The 22,346-nt window shown below is 41.4% G+C and overlaps 1 protein-coding gene across 1 annotated transcript in view; it reads left to right on the top strand.

The window, feature by feature from the left end:
* The window catches only part of si:zfos-1056e6.1 (uncharacterized protein LOC107988029 homolog), a 51,698-nt gene extending 29,928 nt beyond the window's left edge, over positions 1-21,770 (top strand). The window contains exons 5-9 of the mRNA XM_034188244.1: positions 12,163-12,200; positions 12,580-12,659; positions 14,958-15,020; positions 21,401-21,451; positions 21,659-21,770. Of these exons, the coding sequence (XP_034044135.1) occupies positions 12,163-12,200; positions 12,580-12,659; positions 14,958-15,020; positions 21,401-21,451; positions 21,659-21,712 (286 nt within the window). The 3' untranslated portion in view covers positions 21,713-21,770. The remainder of the gene's footprint in view (positions 1-12,162; positions 12,201-12,579; positions 12,660-14,957; positions 15,021-21,400; positions 21,452-21,658) is intronic.
* Positions 21,771-22,346: the final 576 nt, after the last annotated feature.

Below are 22,346 nucleotides of genomic sequence, written 5' to 3'. Positions count from 1 at the left end.
TTGGATGGACAAGACTAAGAGACAAGCTTTCAAATGAATTAAAGCTCTGTCTGGGTTTTTGATTAATTAATAAGCTGGAATGGAAGATTGCTGCTAATCCTCCGCCCCGGCCCGTGCTACGAGCATTCTGACAGTTAGTGTGACTCGGGGGTGTTGACTCATTTAAACTAACATATTCATCCTGCTGTAACCAGGTTTCTGTTAGGCAGAATAAATCAATATGTTGATCAATTATTATATCATTTACCAACAGGGACTTAGAAGAGAGAGACCTAATGTTTAATAGACCACATTTAACTGTTTTAGTCTGTGGTGCAGTTGAAGGTGCTATATTATTTTTTCTTTTTGAATTTTTATGATTAAATAGATTTTTGCTGGTTATTGGTAGTCTGGGAGCAGGCACCGTCTCTACGGGGATGGGGTAATGAGGGGATGGCAGGGGGAGAGAAGCTTCAGAGAGGTGTGTAAGACTACAACTCTGCTTCCTGGTCCCAACCCTGGATAGTCACGGTTTGGAGGATTTAAGAAAATTGGCCAGATTTCTAGAAATGAGAGCTGCTCCATCCAAAGTGGGATGGATGCCGTCTCTCCTAACAAGACCAGGTTTTCCCCAGAAGCTTTGCCAATTATCTATGAAGCCCACCTCATTTTTTGGACACCACTCAGACAGCCAGCAATTCAAGGAGAACATGCGGCTAAACATGTCACTCCCGGTCCGATTGGGGAGGGGCCCAGAGAAAACTACAGAGTCCGACATTGTTTTTGCAAAGTTACACACCGATTTAATGTTAATTTTAGTGACCTCCGATTGGCGTAACCGGGTGTCATTACTGCCGACGTGAATTACAATCTTACCAAATTTACGCTTAGCCTTAGCCAGCAGTTTCAAATTTCCTTCAATGTCGCCTGCTCTGGCCCCCGGAAGACAATTGACTATGGTTGCTGGTGTCGCTAACTTCACATTTCTCAAAACAGAGTCGCCAATAACCAGAGTTTGATCCTCGGCGGGTGTGTCGTCGAGTGGGGAAAAACGGTTAGAGATGTGAACGGGTTGACGGTGTACACAGGGCTTCTGTTTAGGGCTACGCTTCCTCCTCACAGTCACCCAGTCAGCCTGCTTTCCCGGCTGCTCGGGATCTGCCAGGGGGGAACTAACGGCGGTTAAGCTACCTTGGTCTGCACCGACTACAGGGGCCTGGCTAACTGTAGAATTTTCCACGGTGCGGAGCCGAGTCTCCAATTCGCCCAGCCTGGCCTCCAAAGCTACGAATAAGCTACACTTATTACAAGTACCGTTACTGCTAAAGGAGGCCGAGGAATAACTAAACATTTCACACCCAGAGCAGAAAAGTGCGGGAGAGACAGGAGAAGCCGCCATGCTAAATCGGCTAAGAGCTAGTAGCTACGCTAAGCTAGCGGATTCCTAAAAACACGCAAAGTGAATAATGTGTAAATAATTTATAGGTGATTCAGCAGAAGGAGTGCTTTAGTTAAGGCACGTAAAGATTACACTGGTCTTGTCCATCCAAATTGGAAGTCCCAAAAACCAGTTTTATTTGTTATTATCTATCGTCCACCTGGTCGTTACTGTGAGTTTCTCTGTGAATTTTCAGACCTTTTGTCTGACTTAGTGCTTAGCTCAGATAAGATAATTATAGTGGGCGATTTTAACATCCACACAGATGCTGAGAATGACAGCCTCAACACTGCATTTAATCTATTATTAGACTCTATCGGCTTTGCTCAAAAAGTAAATGAGTCCACCCACCACTTTAATCATATTTTAGATCTTGTTCTGACTTATGGTATGGAAATAGAAGACTTAACAGTATTCCCTGAAAACTCCCTTCTGTCTGATCATTTTTTTAATAACATTTACATTTACCCTGATGGACTACCCTGCAGTGGGGAATAAGTTTCATTACACTAGAAGTCTTTCAGAAAGCGCTGTAACTAGGTTTAAGGATATGATTCCTTCTTTATGTTCTCTAATGTCATATACCAACACAGAGCAGAGTAGCTACCTAAACTCTGTAAGGGAGTTAGAGTATCTCGTCAATAGTTTTACATCCTCATTGAAGACAACTTTGGATGCTGTAGCTCCTTTGAAAAAGAGAGCTTTAAATCAGAAGTGTCTGACTCTGTGTTATAACTCACAAACTCGTAGCTTAAAGCAGATAACCCGTAAGTTGGAGAGGAAATGGCGTCTCACTAATTTAGAAGATCTTCACTTAGCCTGGAAAAAGAGTTTGTTGCTCTATAAGAAAGCCCTCCGTGAAGCTAGGACATCTTTCTACTCATCACTAATTGAAGAAAATAAGAACAACCCCAGGTTTCTTTTCAGCACTGTAGCCAGGCTGACAAAGAGTCAGAGCTCTATTGAGCTGAGTATTCCATTAACTTTAACTAGTAATGACTTCATGACTTTCTTTGCTAACAAAATTTTGACTATTAGAGAAAAAATTACTCATAACCATCCCAAAGATGTATCGTTATCTTTGGCTGCTTTCAGTGATGCCGGTATTTGGTTAGACTCTTTCTCTCCGATTGTTCTGTCTGAGTTATTTTCATTAGTTACTTCATCCAAACCATCAACATGTTTATTAGACCCCATTCCTGCCAGGCTGCTCAAGGAAGTCCTACCATTATTTAATGCTTCAATCTTAAATATGATCAATCTATCTTTGTTAGTTGGTTATGTACCACAGGCCTTTAAGGTGGCAGTAATTAAACCATTACTTAAAAAGCCATCACTTGACCCAGCTATCTTAGCTAATTATAGGCCAATCTCCAACCTTCCTTTTCTCTCAAAGATTCTTGAGAGGGTAGTTGTAAAACAGCTAACTGATCACCTGCAGAGGAATGGTCTATTTGAAGAGTTTCAGTCAGGTTTTAGAATTCATCATAGTACAGAAACAGCATTAGTGAAGGTTACAAATGATCTTCTTATGGCTTCGGACAGTGGACTTATCTCTGTGCTTGTTCTGTTGGACCTCAGTGCTGCTTTTGATACTGTTGACCATAAAATTTTATTACAGAGATTAGAGCATGTCATAGGTATTAAAGGCACTGCGCTGCGGTGGTTTGAATCATATTTGTCTAATAGATTACAGTTTGTTCATGTAAATGGGGAATCTTCTTCACAGACTAAAGTTAATTATGGAGTTCCACAAGGTTCTGTGCTAGGACCAATTTTATTCACTTTATACATGCTTCCCTTGGGCAGTATTATTAGACGGTATTGCTTAAATTTTCATTGTTACGCAGATGATACCCAGCTTTATCTATCCATGAAGCCAGAGGATACACACCAATTAGCTAAACTGCAGGATTGTCTTACAGACATAAAGACATGGATGACCTCTAATTTCCTGCTTTTAAACTCAGATAAAACTGAAGTTATTGTACTTGGCCCCACAAATCTTAGAAGCATGGTGTCTAACCAGATCGTTACTCTGGATGGCATTTCCCTGATCTCTAGTAATACTGTGAGAAATCTTGGAGTTATTTTTGATCAGGATATGTCATTCAAAGCGCATATTAAACAAATATGTAGGACTGCCTTTTTGCATTTACGCAATATCTCTAAAATCAGAATGGTCTTGTCTCAGAGTGATGCTGAAAAACTAATTCATGCATTTATTTCCTCTAGGCTGGACTATTGTAATTCATTATTATCAGGTTGTCCTAAAAGTTCCCTAAAAAGCCTTCAGTTGGTTCAGAATGCTGCAGCTAGAGTACTGATGGGGACTAGCAGGAGAGAGCATATCTCACCCGTGTTGGCCTCTCTTCATTGGCTTCCTGTTAATTCTAGAATAGAATTTAAAATTCTTCTTCTTACTTATAAGGTTTTGAATAATCAGGTCCCATCTTATCTTAGGGACCTCGTAGTACCATATTACCCCATTAGAGCGCTTCGCTCTCAGACTGCGGGCTTACTTGTAGTTCCTAGGGTTTGTAAGAGTAGAATGGGAGGCAGAGCCTTCAGCTTTCAGGCTCCTCTCCTGTGGAACCAGCTCCCAATTCAGATCAGGGAGACAGATACCCTCTCTACTTTTAAGATTAGGCTTAAAACTTTCCTTTTCGCTAAGGCTTATAGTTAGGGCTGGATCGGGTGACCCTGGACCATCCCTTGGTTATGTTGCTTTAGACGTAGACTGTGGGGGGGTTCCCATGATGCACTGTTTCTTTCTCTTTTTGCTCCGTATGCATCACTCTGCATTTAATCATTAGTGATCGATCTCTGCCCCCCTTCTCGGCATGTCTTTTTCCTGGTTCTTTCCCCCAGCCCCAACCAGTCTCAGCAGAAGACTGCCCCTCCCTGAGCCTGGTTCTGCTGGAGGTTTCTTCCTGTTAAAAGGGAGTTTTTCCTTCCCACTGTGGCCAAGTGCTTGCTCATAGGGGGTCGTTTTGACCGTTGGGGTTTTTCATAATTATTGTATGGCCTTGCCTTGCAATATGGAGCGCCTTGGGGCAACTGTTTGTTGTGATTTGGCGCTATATAAGAAAAAAGTTGATTGATTGATTGATTGATTTGCAACTTCTTTTATGTCATATATCTCTTTATTTTCCTTAACAAAGTAATTTGGAATAGTTGCTTTCGCTCCATCACTATCAATCACACTTTTTATAATTCCCCATGTTGCCCTCATATTATCTTTACTCATATTTAATTGTTCACTGTAATAATCTTTTTTTTTGTTTCCTAATTATTGTTAATAATTTATTTTTATATTTTTTGTATTTATGTTTTGATTTCTTTGTTTGGAATTTTAAAAAGCACCTCTATAAATAGTTTTTCTTTGCACAAGCATTTTTTATTCCCTTTGTCAGCCATGGTTTATTTACTCTTTTCTTACTAATTTCTATTAATTTACCATTTTTATCATATGATTTCATCAATATTTTCATAAATTAGTTATATGCTACATTAACATCACTGACATAAACTTCTTCCCAATTTTGATTTTTAAGGTCATATTTTAATGCCTCTGAGGCTTTTACTGACTTATCTCTTTTAAAGTTTATAACAGTTTTTTTGTTGTACCTATTTTTATATTTAAATATTGAAAAAATTGGTAAATGATCGCTAATATCTGTCATGAAGATCCCATTCTTGATAATTTCATCTGTTCTGTTTGTAAATATATTGTCGATTACCGTTGCACTTTGCGATGTAATTCTGGTTGGTTTTGTTATCAAGGGGACTAACCCCAAACTATACATTTGAGTTCACAAAATCACTAAATCTTTGGCAACTGGAGCTTTCTATGTTAATGTTAAAGTCCCCACACATAAAAAGTGTTTTGTTTTTAATTTTATGGAATAATTCTATTATTTTATCTGTAAATTTCACAACACAAGAATCTGGTGCTCTGTATACACAACTGATTAGAATATTCTTAGATGTTTCATGTACAAGTTCCACTGTTACAATTTCTATGACATCATTCATAATTGTCATTTCTTCAACAATTGTACACATCAGATCTGTTTTTATATACAGAGCAATACCACCGCCTTTTTTATATCTTCTGTTAACAAAATACAGCTCATATCCCTCCATTTGAACTTCATCCATGAGCTCATCTTTAAGCCAAGATTCAGTGATTGCAACAATACTAAATCTGTTTTTAAACTGATTTAAGTAATCTTTTATTTGTGACATTTTACAATACAAGCTTCGGCTGTTTATATGTATAAGTGACAGGGTATCTTCTGCAATTTTTTCACTATTCAGCTGTTCTACCGTATAATACTCACAACCAATCGTTTTTAAATCAAATATACTTTCATCAATATTGGTGTCTATGTCATATATTTTATCATCTGTTTCCATGTTTGATCAGATTTTTTTTGTTGGTCCAATTACCAACAGACGTCATATTTGATTGTCTATTCAGGTCTGTATTTCGTAAGGTCCTCCATGTTTTTAATTTGTATACCGTTTGTTCCTTCTTTTACTCTAATCCACACCCTACAATTCCAGACCCATGTAGCAACAATGTGTTTCTGTTTTCTTAGTAGTCTTGCTTCCCTAGCAATATCTGCATTTTTTTTTTGTTAGATGCTCATTTACGTAGACACTCGTTCCTTTCAAATTCTTTGCCTGTCTTAATAACTCATTTTTATATTTTCTACTTGTAAATCGTATAACAATGTTAGATAGTTTATTTTTTCTATCTTTAGTTGGAATAGTATAACAGTCTGATATCGTGTCTTGATGGATGACAACACCTTTTTGATATAAAAAGTTTGTAACTTGTTCCAATGATTGTCGTTCTTCAGGTGGTGCATACTCCCCACTGGCTCCACCAGAATCCACCACCCTTGCATATGTCCGATGCCTTGTTTCTAATCCAGATATTATAACATCATCTTTTCTAGTGAATTGTTCAAGTTCATCTACACGTTGCTCAAGTTTCTTAATGATCTTGTCCTTCTCTTTAACCAGATTTTGTAGTTCTTTAATCTCCACCATCAGTTTGTCTCAATTAGACATGTCTTTTGATATACGGTTTAATGAGGTCTTTATCTCCTCTATATCTTCCTCGAGTTTATCTGTTTTCCTGGGTGGTGCCATGCCGACTATCGTGGCTCAGTATGGTCACTATTGATTGCAAAAAACAATTCTCACCCGTAGCCTCCACCACCACAGGTCCGGTCGCCGCACACCGACCCTCCCCGCTGCTAACCTCGTTCACAGCCGCCCCCAGCCACGGTCGTAGCTACCGCTAGCCACAGATGTAGCCGTAGGCAACCTCAGATGTAATCGTCTCCAGCCTCAGATGTCGCCGCCAGCCCCAGATGTAGCCGACGCTAGCCACGGACATAGCCGTCGCTAGCCTTGGATGTAGCCGACGTGGCGGGCCTGGATAAACCGCCTCCGCCGATGCCGTGGGCCTGGATGAACCACCTCCGCCGATGCCGCGGGCCTGGATGTAGCCGCGGATGTAGCCGACTCCTCGGGCCTTCATTAATGCTGTAATACCCTGTGTTGTCCAGGTGGTTTCCATAGTAGAGAAGCTTGAATCTTCGACTGGACTGGGTTGCTTGACGTGAGGATGTTTCGCTTCTAATCGCAGAAGCTTCCTCAGCTAAATTTCTTGCTCTGGTAGTCTGGTAGTCAAGACAGAATTTACCTTCTGCGATTAGAAATGAAACATCCTCGCGTCAAGCAACCCAGTCCATTTGAAGATTCAAGCTTCTCTACTCTTTTTTTATTAGGTATACCTTAGTAAATAGTAGTAGAGTTCCACCGTAGATTTGGAATGTATAATAGCAGATATACCTTACTGAATTTTCATATCAATATGATATACGATTTGACACAAAGTGCAGCAACAGTGAAAATTAAACGTTCTTAAACAAAACGGTAATAATACCACACTCATTTTGCACTCATCATAAGGTTAGGATACTGTGCCCTCCAAAAGTATTGGAACACTTGGAATTTCACACATTGTAATTTGTTTATGCCATTTTAAATACAAGAAATACAAAAAAAAAAAAAAAAAAAGAATAAAAATTTCTAAAATTTTCTTCCTCAAACTCAAACTGAAAGCAAATCTCTAAAACTCGATAAAACCTATAAATAATAATCAGTTTTATTGCCAGATTTCTTCAGACAAGTCAGGGGATGGAAACATGAACATTTATAAGTCACTGAATATGTCTTTGACTTTATTTACATCAATTATGAAGAAATACAAAAGTTTCTTTCACCAAAACATCAAATCTAGGCTTTCATCTCAAATGTACCTTCTGTCAAATTGTAGCTTAACTTTCAGGTCTTCTTTTTAAGAAAATCCTCCTCTACATCGCTTCATCAGGAAGCTGGATTTTATATTTTTAATTAATTTATATCAAGTTGTAGAGATTTGCTTTCAGTTTGAGTTAAGGAAGATAATGTTAGAAAAAAAATGTATTTGAAATGGAATAAACAAACTAAATTGTGTGAAATACCAAGTGTTCTGATACTTTTGAGGGCAATTGAGAAACACTGAGGACCAGCATCTTACATCTCATATATAGTGCAGCAGATAAGAGACTATTTAGAGTGGAACCCTGCAAATGGTGATACAAGCAAAATTTGGCACAAATAATCCATAGACAGGAACTCTTTGAAAAAACTGATTGGCCACTTGAACTTTCAATAGGCAGCCAGGTAGGGGTCAATTGAAGAATTACACAGGGGTCAAAATTAAAAGATGCTCCAATCATACAGAAAACACATTATTTGTCTGATCATAAAGTTTCCAAAAAGGTAGAGTTTGGACAATCTGTGACTGAATGTTATGGAGTTATGAGGTAAAAGCAGCAAGAATGGTGACAAAGGTCAGTTTCAGTTTGTACAGAGGTCAAAAGTTAAAGTTGCTCCATTAATTTTGCCCCAACTGTATTTGTGCTGAATTTTATGCTTGTATCACCATTTGAAGGATTGTTTCAGTTATCTGCTGCACTAATAAGCCAACAGGGCATGAACCAGTTGCTGTCTGTTAGCTTAAACATAAGCTAACAGACAACTGTCTGTTAGCTCATGTTAGCAGATTACACGAGTTGTGTAATGTGGTACACAGTACTAATTACTGGACAGGAGGAAGTTAGCAGTCAGTGTGACTCACTAATTTCAAAATGCAGGTCTTTCAACCAGACGTGTGGTGCTGTGACATGTCAATCATCTGTGTCCAATCAGATTTCACGGGAGTCCAGTGAAATCCCGGCCTCCGCTCTAGCTCCACCCATGCCAGGAAGTGTTCAACATTTGACGTTTCCTGTTTCACTGTGACTGAAAATTTGGCACTTCCTGTTTGAGTGTAAGCTTGTCACTGAGTTCCTGCGAGATTCCATGGGATCTCATCTGTCAATCCAGGAAGTGTTTGACATTTGAACATTTCCTGTTTTACTGTGGATTTGAAATTTGTATCTTCCTGTTTAGGACGCCCTGTACCATGAGCCAGCTTCGCACTGCTGTGCGCCGCTTCGCTCGTATTATTTCCTTTACCTGATGGACAACTTCAGTTTACGCATGGCTGGTGCTCACGCCAGAGAACCATTGCGTAAAACTCTGGTGTGGAACGTTGGACGTTTGTTGCCCGCAACAGGACAAGAGTCCCAGTCCGTGACTTTAATCCACACAAAGCTGACTCATGATTGATATCTTTAAATGGCTTTGAGAAGGGATAATGAAGACATTGTGGACCTGCCGCTTCTGAAAACCAGCGAAGCAGAGAACCAGCTAACAGCGGGTCAACGCGCTGCTTCATTGCTTCAAGCAGATTTGCCGCAGTCTGCAATCAACGTAGAGAAATGTGTCCCGAACTGAAGGACTGATGAGGAAATTGTGAAGCTTTCTGGCTTCCATCTGTGGTGCGTTCAGTGTGCATCAGAAAAAAATCGATGCAAGTAGGCAGCAAGCAATGCAACACAATTCAACCCGTCAGATGAATCGATGCAGACTGAATGAATTGATGCACTCAGCTCATGCACATTTGTATCTAGATACAGATTCGTATTGATTAATCTCCACATGCCTAGTACAGACCCTTCAAAAGTTACAGTAAAAATCCAAGAATCAATTCTTTTGCGGATGATCTTGTGCAAAAGATTCCAGATTTTATTCCAGGTGCTGCCAGGCAATATCGTATATACATGGCATACAACTTCATATTCATGTATTGCACAGGTATGACGCTCTGCAAGATACACCAGTTTATTGCCCAAAAGTCATAGAAAAAGTAACAAAAATAACCAGAACTATGGCATTTTCCAGCTGTTTCTTGAGATTTATGAGCGTCATGTGTGCTCAGGCCACTGAGTTGCCCAGTGTCAAAATGGCGACCATGTCCCTTGTCGGCACACGTCTCAGTGTGACTGCGCTCTCTAGTAATTTTATACACACACACACACATATATATATATATATATATATATATATATATATATATATATATATATATATATATATATATATATATATATATATACACACACAGTAGTGTTCAGAATAATAGTAGTGCTATGTGACTAAAAAAATTAATCCAGGTTTTGAGTATATTTCTTATTGTTACATGGGAAACAAGGTACCAGTAGATTCAGTAGATTCTCACAAATCCAACAAGACCAAGCATTCATGATATGCACACTCTTAAGGCTATGAAATTGGGCTATTAGTAAAAAAAAGTAGAAAAGGGGGTGTTCACAATAATAGTAGTGTGGCATTCAGTCAGTGAGTTCGTCAGTTTTGTGGAACAAACAGGTGTGAATCAGGTGTCCCCTATGTAAGGATGAAGCCAGCACCTGTTGAACATGCTTTTGTCTTTGAAAGCCTGAGGAAAATGGGACGTCCAAGACATTGTTCAGAAGAACAGCATAGTTTTATTAAAAAGTTGATTGGAGAGGGGAAAACTTATACACAGGTGCAAAAAATTATAGGCTGTTCATCTACAATGATCTCCAATGCTGTAAAATGGAAAAAAAAAAAAAAAAAAGACGTGTGGAAGAAAACGGAAAACAACCATCAAAATGGATAGAAGAATAACCAGAATGGCAAAGGCTCACCCATTGATCAGCTCCAGGATGAAGTTACCTGTAAGTGCTGTGACAGTTAGAAGATGCCTGTGTGAAGCTAATTTATTTGCAAGAATCCCCCGCAAAGTCCCTCTGTTAAATAAAAGACATGTGCAGAAGAGGTTACAATTTGCCAAAGAACACATCAACTGGCCTAAAGAGAAATGGAGGAATATTTTGTGGACTGATGAGAGTAAAATTGTTCTTTTTGGGTCCAAGGGCCGCAGACAGTTTGTGAGACGACCCCCAAACTCTGAATTCAAGCCACAGTTCACAGTGAAGACAGTGAAGCATGGTGGTGCAAGCATCATGATGTGGGCATGTTTCTCCTACTATGGTGTTGGGCCTATATATCGCATACCAGGTATGATGGATCAGTTTGGATATGTCAAAATACTTGAAGAGGTCATGTTGCCTTATGCTGTAGAGGACATGCCCTTGAAATGGGTGTTTCAACAAGACAGTGACCCAAGCACACTAGTAACCAAGCAAAATCATGATTCCAAACCAACAAAATTGCCTCGCAGATGTGAAGAAATCATGAAAAACTGTGGTTATACAACCAAATACTAGTTTAGTGATTCACAGGATTGCTAAAAAAAGCAGTTTGAACATAATAGTTTTGAGTTTGTAGCATCAACAGCAGATGCTACTATTATTGTGAACACCCCCTTTTCTACTTTTTTTTTTTTTTTTTACTAATAGCCCAATTTCATAGCCTTAAGATTGTGCATATCATGAATGCTTGGTCTTGTTGGATTTATGAGAATCTATTGAATCCACTGGTACCTTGTTTCCCATGTAACAATAAGAAATATACTCAAAACCTGGATTAATCTTTTTAGTCACATAGCACTACTATTATTCTGAACACTACTGTGTGTATATATAGATATATATATATATATATATATATATATATATATATGTATATATATATATATATATGTGTGTGTGTGCGCGCACACATCTCTATGGTGGCTGCCCACTACTCCTAGTGGTTGAATTGTGTCTGACTATAATTAGGATAGTTTAGCCATTATATAAAACAAATAATGAATGTTTTTTTCATTCTTTCAATGGAACAAATATTTCATGAGGTGAAAGCTGGAACATACCATTCAATGAGGGGAAGCCTAGTTGAATGGCAAAGCCGAACTGAACTCATAAACATTCATTATTTTTATTCTGTTCTTTGCACCCAGTGAGTCAAAACATCACACATTCTCCAGAATTGTTGGTTTCTCAGAATGCAAAAGATAGAGAACCACACCATACTTGGGAGGAGGTGATGGGCTTGAGACCAGAGGATCCTCAGTTCAAACCCCCTGTCACACTGGAAAAATCACTGAGGGTCCTTGGGCAAGACCCTTAATGCCCAATTGATACCGGTATGCAGTTGAGCAGCACCTGACATGCCAACACCCTTACAGTGCTGTGTGAATGGGTGAATGTGAGGCATCATTGTAAATTGTTTTGAGGTTCTGAATCAGATGGAAAAGCACTATGTAAATGCAGTCCATTTACTTTTTCTGGGTCAGGCTCAGAATTTCTCAAAATGATCTGACAGTTTGTGTATATTTTTCACCACAGGCCACATGTGCTTGAGGTAGTCAAGGTGTTTCAGCACGGTAAGATTACATTTATCTTCACATGAACTGTTTTCCGCTGTATGTTGTTGGTGGCTCAAGCATAAGCATTCCACCCATGGAAAGTAACACATTCATAGGAACACATTTCTACTGTTGTAATAACTAAGCAGGATTACAGATATTACATTACGTTAAGAAATTCTTTCTGTGTATATAAACTTCGATACAACCTTAAATGGATTGTGATTTTTCTTCAGCTGAAGGAAAATTGAAGCTTAGATCTTGTGTCATTAGCTAAAAATGTTTTGAACATCTGGCTTAAGAGGGGAAAAAATATTCCAACTATTCTGGTGAAAATGATGCATTTCCCTGAAGGATTGTGTCTGTGGCATCTGACCATGTCTGTGATGTTTGTCAGTGTTCCCTAAGGCCAGGACTATTCCCATGACAGTGATCAACAAGACCATGAAGACCAGGCTACAGACTATCGACAGGAGGGTATGAGCACTAACATAGTCAACAGTTCCCTCAAATATGCACATGCAATAAAATTCCCCTCATTGACTGGAATTATTCCAAAACAAGCAGTCTGCCCCAAAAACTGCAGTTTTGTATTTTTTAATAGCATCCCAGTTAAGTTTAGAAAAGATGCATGTATTTATGATATCACTGGATTCAGCATGTTATTTTTGTTTGTTTATTTCTTTCTTTCTACATTAGACCGATTGGTTTACAGACCCAGCAGCCGATTCACTGATATGAGACTCAGGACCCTATCTTGACAATCTATAGGGCATGGTCTAAAGCACAAAGCAAGTGCATTTGGGGTGTGTCTAACTCCTCTTCAGTATTTACAGGGTGCATAATCTGAGCACAAAGTATAAAACATAGGCCACATAGGTGATGTATTTAATAATTTAATTTATCATAGGTGTGTTTTGAACGTAACATGAATTATCATCTTTCATTCGATCTGTTCCGACACGTCACTGATCAGCCACTAAAGCTCCCAGAATTGAAGCAGTGAAGCAGAAAGTTGAAGTTTTGTATTTTTCCATTAATGTTTACTTTTATTTTGTCTAATGAATGTTTTTAGCCCAGTTTTATTGCATGTACAAGCAGAGTGTATTTGCATTGTTGGCCTGCCTGTGTTAAACATATTTGTATATTGCACCCTATAAATACCAAAACAAGTCTGCATAGTACTTTAGATCAAGTTTTTGGCAGTGTATGTTGCTGTCGTTTTCTGTCTCATCGTGATTGCAGTGTAACAGCACTCGACCTGAGCGCTGGGCCTGCAGTGACACTTGCATTGCGCTAGGCACTGCTTTGTGCCAGGTGGACCACAGGACCCAGATTGTTGGAGATGGATATTTCAGACCAACTGTCCCCCTCACATGCGTGCGCACATGCATGCACGCACTCAAGCACTTATACAGCTCTACCATCAGGTTACACGCTTTTGACTAAACCTTTCACTTTGTTTTCAAAGCAACCACACCCACAGTTATACAGTACTTTATGGTTTAAAATGTCTTAAACTAAGAAGTTAGAAAAATAACCCCCCTTTACAGTTGTCAGGAGGCAGAAACTATGTATAATGACCAAAACCGTCTTTTGTACCAGGCTGTAAACATGTTTATTTCTCTTGTACAGCTGGACATTTTAACACGGAGTACTATAGGAAAGTGCTCTGTTTTGGAGCCAGCCTCAAGTGGTCAGTCAAGGAACAACAAGAAATATGACTTCCACTATGGGGCCAAAATTCTAGCTTGAGTGTTGCCGCTTGGTTACAGGTTGACTGGCATATCACGTACAAGAACTGGCAAGTAATTGATGAATAAACAAAATTAAAAGCTGCCTGGAATAAATATCGAAAATATAGACCTTTTCTTCACCATAGATTGATAGGAAACTTTTTCTCCTCTTGGTTTCGCAGGCCAATATGCAATGCAGATTCAGCTGTGCTTTTTTTCCCCAGATAGCTCTCATCTCTGTGTGTGATGTGGCTACATTGTACAGTATGTTAATACAGTGGCTTGCAAAAGTGCATGTCTTGCATTTTGTATCCCCAGTTATACAGCTTCATGATGTAGTGGTGTAGAGGAGGATTTTATTAAAAAGAAGACCTGGAAGTTCAGCTACAATTTGCCAGAAGGTACATCTGAGATGCAAGCCTAGATTTAATGTTTTGATGAAAGAAAACCCTCCTCTGTACCACTTCATCATGAAGCTGTAACTGGGGATACAAAATGCAAAACATGCACTGTGCACAATTTCTCTAATCACAGCCACAGAAGCCTGTAACTTCTTCTGGGTTGTGGGGGTGTCTTGGTGGCTTTCCTCACTCTTCTCCTTCTTGCACAGTCACTCAGTTTTTGAGAACTGTCTACTCCATACAGATTTACCATAGAGTGCCATATTGTTTGTATTTCTTCATAACTGATGTAAATAAAGTTCAAGACATATTCAGTGACTTGGAAATGTTTATGTGTCCATCCCCTGACTTGTCTGAAGAAAACTGGAAATTAAACTGATTATTTACAGGTATTATACCAAAGGGGCTCATGATTTATGCAGCCCATCATCTTAAGTTTTATATTTTTAATTAATTTATATCAGGTTGTAGAGATTTTCTTTTAGTTTGACTCTCAGGAAGATAATTTTAGAAAACCTGATTTACGTTTGTATTTGAAATGCCATAAACAAATTAAAATGCATGAAATATCAAGGGGATGAATACTTTTGCAAGCCATTGTATAAATGTTTTTCTTATGTGTGTGGAATTTTCTTCAGATCCAGAGATTGGAAGACCTCCTACCTCAAATCAAACTCCAGCAAAATGAAAAACTAGGACAGGTATTTTTAATGTACACTGCCACTGAGCTTTTTAATATTGAAGTCACGAAAATAATTTTCTTTTGCACCACTATAATTTTATTTATTCGCTTTTAAATAGGGGATTCATAAAATGACATTGCCAATATCATCAAAATTCACATTGACTAGAAAAAAATAATAAATAGTTCCCCTGAAGGGGAAAATTTCAAAAGAACAGAGGTGTTATGTGTCGACGCGGGTTGAGGAGCGGACCTGCGTCTGACTGAACCCAGCGCTAAAATAACCAGAAAGCGGTTCCAATAACAAAACAATTTATTTTCCCCCTTTTGTGCAATACTCGGTGTACAAACATAAAACGCGTCTGTCTGGCGGAGTGAAGGACGGCGCGCTCTCCAGCGCCCAAAGGGATCGAAGCCCGGCGCCTCTGGACCCACATTCACCGCCAAACACCCCCCAGGTGGACACGACAAACCGACTCTGTGAAGGATAGAAAAGGTGAGGTAAGTCAGCAGCTACAACTAATATCCTTCAAAGACACACACTATCAGCAACACATTCAGGTCTGAATTTAAGCTTTATGTAAATGAGCAGCTTCTCACAACAGGTGGAGGATCATCTGTCCACACGCCACGGCCGTGAGAAGCGAGCTGCACAACTCTCATCAATATTCACATATAGTGCGTAACAAAATACCAAATTACTGTTAACAATTATTCAGACAATCAAATCACCTCTGATGTGTGCTGACAGCATGTGTCCCTCACCCGTCCTCCTTCACAGGCACGATGTGTCAAACCCAGGCGCGGTCCTCAGCGTATCACAAACGAACATCACAAGGTCGAGTTCCCGGCAATTCTGCTTGAATCACACATGGCTTAAATGCAGAACGCCATCTCATTATCTGCTTCAGCTGAAAGTCTTTAAGGTTGCACGTGAGCATCATCCACAGGTGCTGCACATCATGTTGATGAGGGTGAAGGACTCTTCTGCCAGCACCTTCTCCACAGACAATAAATCAGTTTGCATACCACCTGGAGAGCAAAGAAAAGAAAAGAACACCAAAATGTCCAGCCAAACCCCCCCAACACACAACAGTACCCCCCCTTTAACGGGAAGCCTCCCGGCGACCGAACAGACCAGGTCCGAGAACAGCACCTCCCTCCGGGGTCCTCGTCAGGAAGCAGACAGCGTAACGCTCCCAAGGTCCACCGCAGACAGCAGGACAGGGCACCGCAGCTGGAAGGCCGGCTGGCATCAACAAAAACCCCAAAAGAGTCCCAAGTACAACCTAACATACAAGAAAAACACAAAACCCACCCAAAACCTTCCCAGGGGACCGTCCCATCCAATCCCGGGAAGAAAAGAAAAACTCCCAAATGCAAAAACCCAACACAGCCCCACAAACACAATACAAACATAAATGCACAAAGAAAAATAACAACAACCCCCCCAGAACGACTTGCAGAGCCCAACACCCCCCAGAAGGCCTTTACCGCCAGTTCCAGGAGAAATAGCCAAAGCCGGAATCCCACAGACGTCCCCAGGTACACATGGAGCAACGGCACCCCCCAGAGGACCGTACCATCAAACCCCAGGAGGCACCCTCCCCACAACCCAGGAACCCCAGACCCGGCCACACTTGGCTAGTCGGCCCCACAAGCCAATTCCCCCCCAGAGGACCGTCCCATCAACCCTGGAGGTGGAACCTGGAAGGAAACAGAAGAAACACAAAATTCCAACCCCCGGTGGACTACATTAAACAACCCCGGGGGCAAATAAAACAACCGATAAACCCTGTTACCTTCCCCAGCACCCCGAAAGACCCCAGATCACTCCCAGAGCCCTCCGTCGGCTCAATTGTGGCAAACGGCAACAAAATTACCAAGCCGGGGAAGGGAACAGGAAAAACTAACCCGGCCCCAACCCCAAGGCGCAGCGGAAAACCGGAAATACGTCCGGTGCCCCAACCCGACCATACCCCCAGCCTATCGGGAGGGGTGGAACTACCGAAATGGTGAACGGCAACAGATCGGCCCACCCCTCCGACTGAGGTATGTTCCCGCTGCACCACACCCCGGCAACACCAATGACGAACGGTACAAAGGCCCACCGAGGCTGGAGTGGAACCGGGCCCTAACCAAACCAAAAAAAACGCCCCTGACAACCCCCCCTAGGTGCAGAGGTCTTCTGAGAGCGCTGAGCGTGACCAACCTGCACCACCCCACAACCCACAAGACGAACGGTCTTGGGGCGAGTGAGGTTGGGGTTAGGGAAGCAGGGAAATAAAAAACAACAAAACAAAACGACCCCAGACCCAAACAGAAAATACCTAAGTACAAATAATAAAAACCAATGATCAACTGAGTCCAGCCGAGCTCCGAACCGCCTGTCGTTCACGCCACCAGAACCGCCTCTGAATCCCCAAACAATTTATAACCCCTTTCAAAAAACAAAACAAAACAGCCCAAGTAATTTTTTTTTTTTTTTTTTTGTGTATTATTTTGCCTGTCCCAGAACTCCTGGAGATACGTCACCACTATTTTTCTCGACGCTTATATGACGGGGCAATATAGCGGCTTCAGCTCATCTAAATCGTTTGGTTCGTCACGGACTGCTAGCTCGTCTTTTAATGAATCATTTAAACCATCCACAAACACTCCTCGTAAAGCTGCGGCATTCCAACCGGACTGAGCAGAAAAAATTCGGAAATCCACAGAATACTCCGCCGCACTCCGCCTCCCCTGCCTGAGATTCAGTAACCATTGGGCAACGGTATTTGTTTTCACCGGATGGTCAAAAACCAAGCGGAACTCCCGAGAGAAATCCTTAAAGGATCCTAACAATGGCGAGTTATTACTCCACAACGCAGTGACCCAAGCTAAGGCGTCACCTCGGAGCAAATTTGTCACATATGAGACACGGCTGCCATCAGAAGAGAAGGAAGCCGGTCGTTGAGCAAAAACCAGAGAACATTGCATCAGAAACGGAGCACAGGCTTCAACGTCTCCCGCATAAGGCTCCGGATGACAAATAATCGGTTCAGACGCCGAATCTCTGGGTGACGGAGTTATCTGCACCGGTATCAATGGTGCCGCAGCTGGAGCAGCAGGAAGCGAAACGGCTTGCGCTGCAAGCTCCGTAACACGGGCATCTGTTTGTTTAATTTGGTTTGCGAAATGCTGTAATTGCTCCCATATTTTCTCCAAGTGTTCTTAAACTCTTTCAGCAAATGGAACTGCCTCTGCCGCTGGGTCCATTTTAGAATGGCCGGGAATACTGTTATGTGTCGACGCGGGTTGAGGAGCGGGCCTGCGTCTGACTGAACCCAGCGCTAAAATAACCAGAAAGCGGTTCCAATAACAAAACAATTTATTTTCCCCCTTTTGTGCAATACTCGGTGTACAAACATAAAACGCGTCTGTCTGGCGGAGTGAAGGACGGCGCGCTCTCCAGCGCCCAAAGGGATCGAAGCCCGGCGCCTCTGGACCCACGTTCACCGCTAAACACCCCCCAGGTGGACACGACAAACCGACTCTGTGAAGGATAGAAAAGGTGAGGTAAGTCAGCAGCTACAACTAATATCCTTCAAAGGCACACACTATCAGCAACACATTCAGGTCTGAATTTAAGGTTTATGTAAATGAGCAGCTTCTCACAACAGGTGGAGGATCATCTGTCCCCAAGCCACGGCCGTGAGAAGTGAGCTGCACAACTCTCATCAATATTCATATATACTGCGTAACAAAATACCAAATTACTGTTAACAATTATTCAGACAATCAAATCACCTCTGATGTGTGCTGACAGCATGTGTCCCTCACCCGTCCTCCTTCACAGGCACGATGTGTCAAACCCAGGCGCGGTCCTCAGCGTCTCACAAACGAACATCACAAGGTCGAGTTCCCGGCAATTCTGCTTGAATCACACATGGCTTAAATGCAGAACGCCATCTCATTATCTGCTTCAGCTGAAAGTCTTTAAGGTTGCACGTGAGCATCATCCACAGGTGCTGCATATCACATTGATGAGGGTGAAGGACTCTTCTGCCAGCACCTTCTCCACAGACAATAAATCAGTTTGCATACCACCTGGAGAGCAAAGAAAAGAAAAGAACACCAAAATGTCCAGCCAAACCCCCCCAACACACAACAAGAGGGCCTTGAATTGCTTAGGGCAGCTACTCATACAGTCATAGGTCATGTGGGGGCTTCCCCTGACTTACACGTGGGATGCTGTGAAGCACACGGTGACAGTCAGTCAGAGTACAGAAAGGCAGGGTGACGTTATCTGGTTGTTTGAACAAAAAAATCCAAGATGGTGGAAAATGTTCTGAAACAGCTTGTTTCTGCTTAAATCTAATATGCTTCTCTTACATTACATAAAAGCCAGCGAGAAATAAACACTTCAAAATCTAAAAATGCTGTTTTTGAACCCAGATAACACCTCTGAAGTAATTTATCAAGATATCTCACAGACGTTGGAGTGCGCGCATCACCCGCGGTGAAAGGTAACTTCTGGTCATTTATAAAGCTCATGGATGCTCCTGCAGACAGTGTTAGAAGGAAAATAAAGATTATGGAATTCCCCTCAGGTAAATACGAGGTCTGTTAGAAAAGTATCCAACCTTTTTATTTTTTCAAAACCTGATGGATTTGAATCACGTGTGCTTTCATGAGCCAACCTTGAACCTTCGTGCGAATGCGTGAATTTTTTCATGCCTGTCGATTGCGTCATTTGCTGGTAAGCAGCCTTTGTGTGAGGATGGGTGGAGTCTCTCGTCGTTTTTTCTTTGCAAGGAAAATGGCGGAATGACTGGAGCAGCGCGACTGCATCAGATTTTGCCAGAAACTGGGCGACAGCCAGGTGGAAACCATTCGGATTATTCAGACGGCTTTCGGTGACGATCCTATGGGCATCACACAGATTAAGGAGCGGTACAACCGGTTTAAAGATGGCTGCACAACGGTGGAGAGCGAGCCGCGCTCCGGGCGGCCATCAACATGCTGAAATCACTGGATCATTTCCAAAGTGAACGCTGTGGTGATGTGGGACCGTTGTGTGACTATCTGAAAAATTGCGGAAGAGGTGGACATCAGCACTTTTTCGGCACATTCCACTGTGACAGAAGATTTGGCCATGAAAAGAGTTGCAGCAAAATTCATGCCGATGGCTTCGGCACAAAGCTGATGGCGGAGCAAAAGCGCCACTGTGTTGAAGCCTCACAGGACATGTTGTGACATGCCCACCTCGTCCACAATTTCTTGGATAGTCACACGACTGAAAAGCCACTGAAAGCCGTCTGAATCTTCTGAATGGTGGAAGAGGTGGGCATAATTTTTTAGAGTCCAGCATGGTAATGCATACCAGAGTTTAGTACCCATTACTGAGAAGGATGACTGTCCAAATGTTCTGTGTTTGGCTGTTCTACAGTTATTGCTTGTTACACCCCTCATTCTTATTTCACAAGTTTGTTTGTTTACCGTTTGGGCACCGCAGTCTCGTTTGAACCCTGTGTGATATCGTGGGATTTGGCCACTTATGGGGACAGCTGGTCCCGTTGTGCAGTTTACACAGCATAACTTAACACGGAAAAATGGTGTACTGTTTTGTTTTTGGCTGCAGTCACCATAATCGCAAAAAGTGTTTTTTTTTTTCGGTTCCCAGTGGAGAAGGGAAGACAAAGTGAGTGGGAGACGTCATGTTGGTAAGTGTTAGCCTACACAGCTAACCAGCGTAGCAATGTTCTCTCGCCTGCAAAACTGCTTGAACATGTTTGTGCCCCGGGTCATAAACAAACCGCAATACATGTCCACTTTCCCACAGCATCATCACTTTTTCTTTGCATTTTCACTTTGTTTGCATGTAATTTGCCCCAAAACTCATAGGAAATGCCATGTTTTTCCCTGGAAGTAGAGAAATTACATAATATGCGTCATGTTTTACCCCTTTAGTGCCCACCCTCAAATGAGACTGCGGGCAGTGTATTTCTGGAGCAAGGTTGTTCACACACTTGAAAATAAGTTTGAAATGACCAGGTACTACAGTGACCCTAGCCAAATGCAAAAGTAGTGAAAAATCAGTCAGAAAAGACAAGGAGGGAAAAATGTCATTGGCCTTTACCTGTCAGACCATTCCTGTTTTGGGAGTTGTCTCACTGTTGCCCCTCTCGTGCACCTGTTGTTAATTTCATGAACACAAAAGCAGCTGAAACGGATTACCACCCCCTCTGCTACTCAACTGACCAGATCAATATCCCTGTGGTTGAACTGACTTGATGCTATACTCTGATTAAAATGTGTTCCTTTAATGTTTTTTGAGTAGTGTATATTTTTGGGATGGAAATATGACAACGTACACATCTTCATTGACCTGACCACAACATGTCCACTTTGTCTCAGGAGATCGACTGTCTCAACCAGATGTTGAAATTCCTTCATAAGAGGATGCAGGTGAGTCATGATGCCAGATGTTGGAGAACCTTACATGCCACTCTTTTCATCAACTTACTGCAGGGTATTTTTCCACAGAATTCTCAGTAAAATAGCAAAAATGTCATATACATGTGACCGTGCTGTATTTGTTCGAGTTTAATGTTATTTAATGTACACTGTGTACCAGAAACACTACAACAATACCATCTGCCCTATTCTGTTCAGGTGGTAGACTCTCACAGCTGGAAAGGCGTGCTGACCAGAGCTCCTCTGTGGTAGACCATCACTGCACATATCCGGCTCTTGAAGGGGGCATCTTTAAGACTCCAGAAACACTTTTTTAAAAATTTGTAAAGAAATATTACTTTCTCTGTGTTGAGATATCAAGACGGTTCATGTAACAGTGGACAGAAAAACATTTTGAATTGATACTACCCTTACCAAAAAATAGTACTGATAAGTATATAAAAAGTAAACTGGAAGTATACTTGAAACATGCTTGCATGTACTACTTTTGGTACGGGTAAAGATCTAATCCTAATCACAGATTTTCTCCAGGTGTCAGAGTATGTACACCTATGTAGTTAAAATTGTTTTAGTGTAGAATAGTAATCACAAAAGGTCTTTTAACTACTGTATACTAATTGCTTTTATACTTAAAGCTACAGTGTGTAGGATGTAGGGGTGCTTATTAGCAGAGAGAGGACAACCACGTTTCACCTCCCTACTTTCATGAGGTGGGGATGGAGCGTATGTCTGCCTGAGTGGTTGCCTTCCAGGACCAAAGGCAGTTTTGTGATGTGGTGGATGTGCCACCATCAGCACATGCTCACAGACTTGACTTAATGAGCAGAAATGACATATACTACAAATAATGAATGTTTATGAGTTCAATGGTATGACTATTGCATCA

The sequence above is a fragment of the Thalassophryne amazonica genome, chromosome 2 (assembly GCF_902500255.1).
Source record: "Thalassophryne amazonica chromosome 2, fThaAma1.1, whole genome shotgun sequence".
Classification (NCBI taxonomy): domain Eukaryota; kingdom Metazoa; phylum Chordata; class Actinopteri; order Batrachoidiformes; family Batrachoididae; genus Thalassophryne; species Thalassophryne amazonica.
Note: the sequence above shows the minus strand (reverse complement) of the source record. Positions and strands in the feature narration are given on the sequence as shown.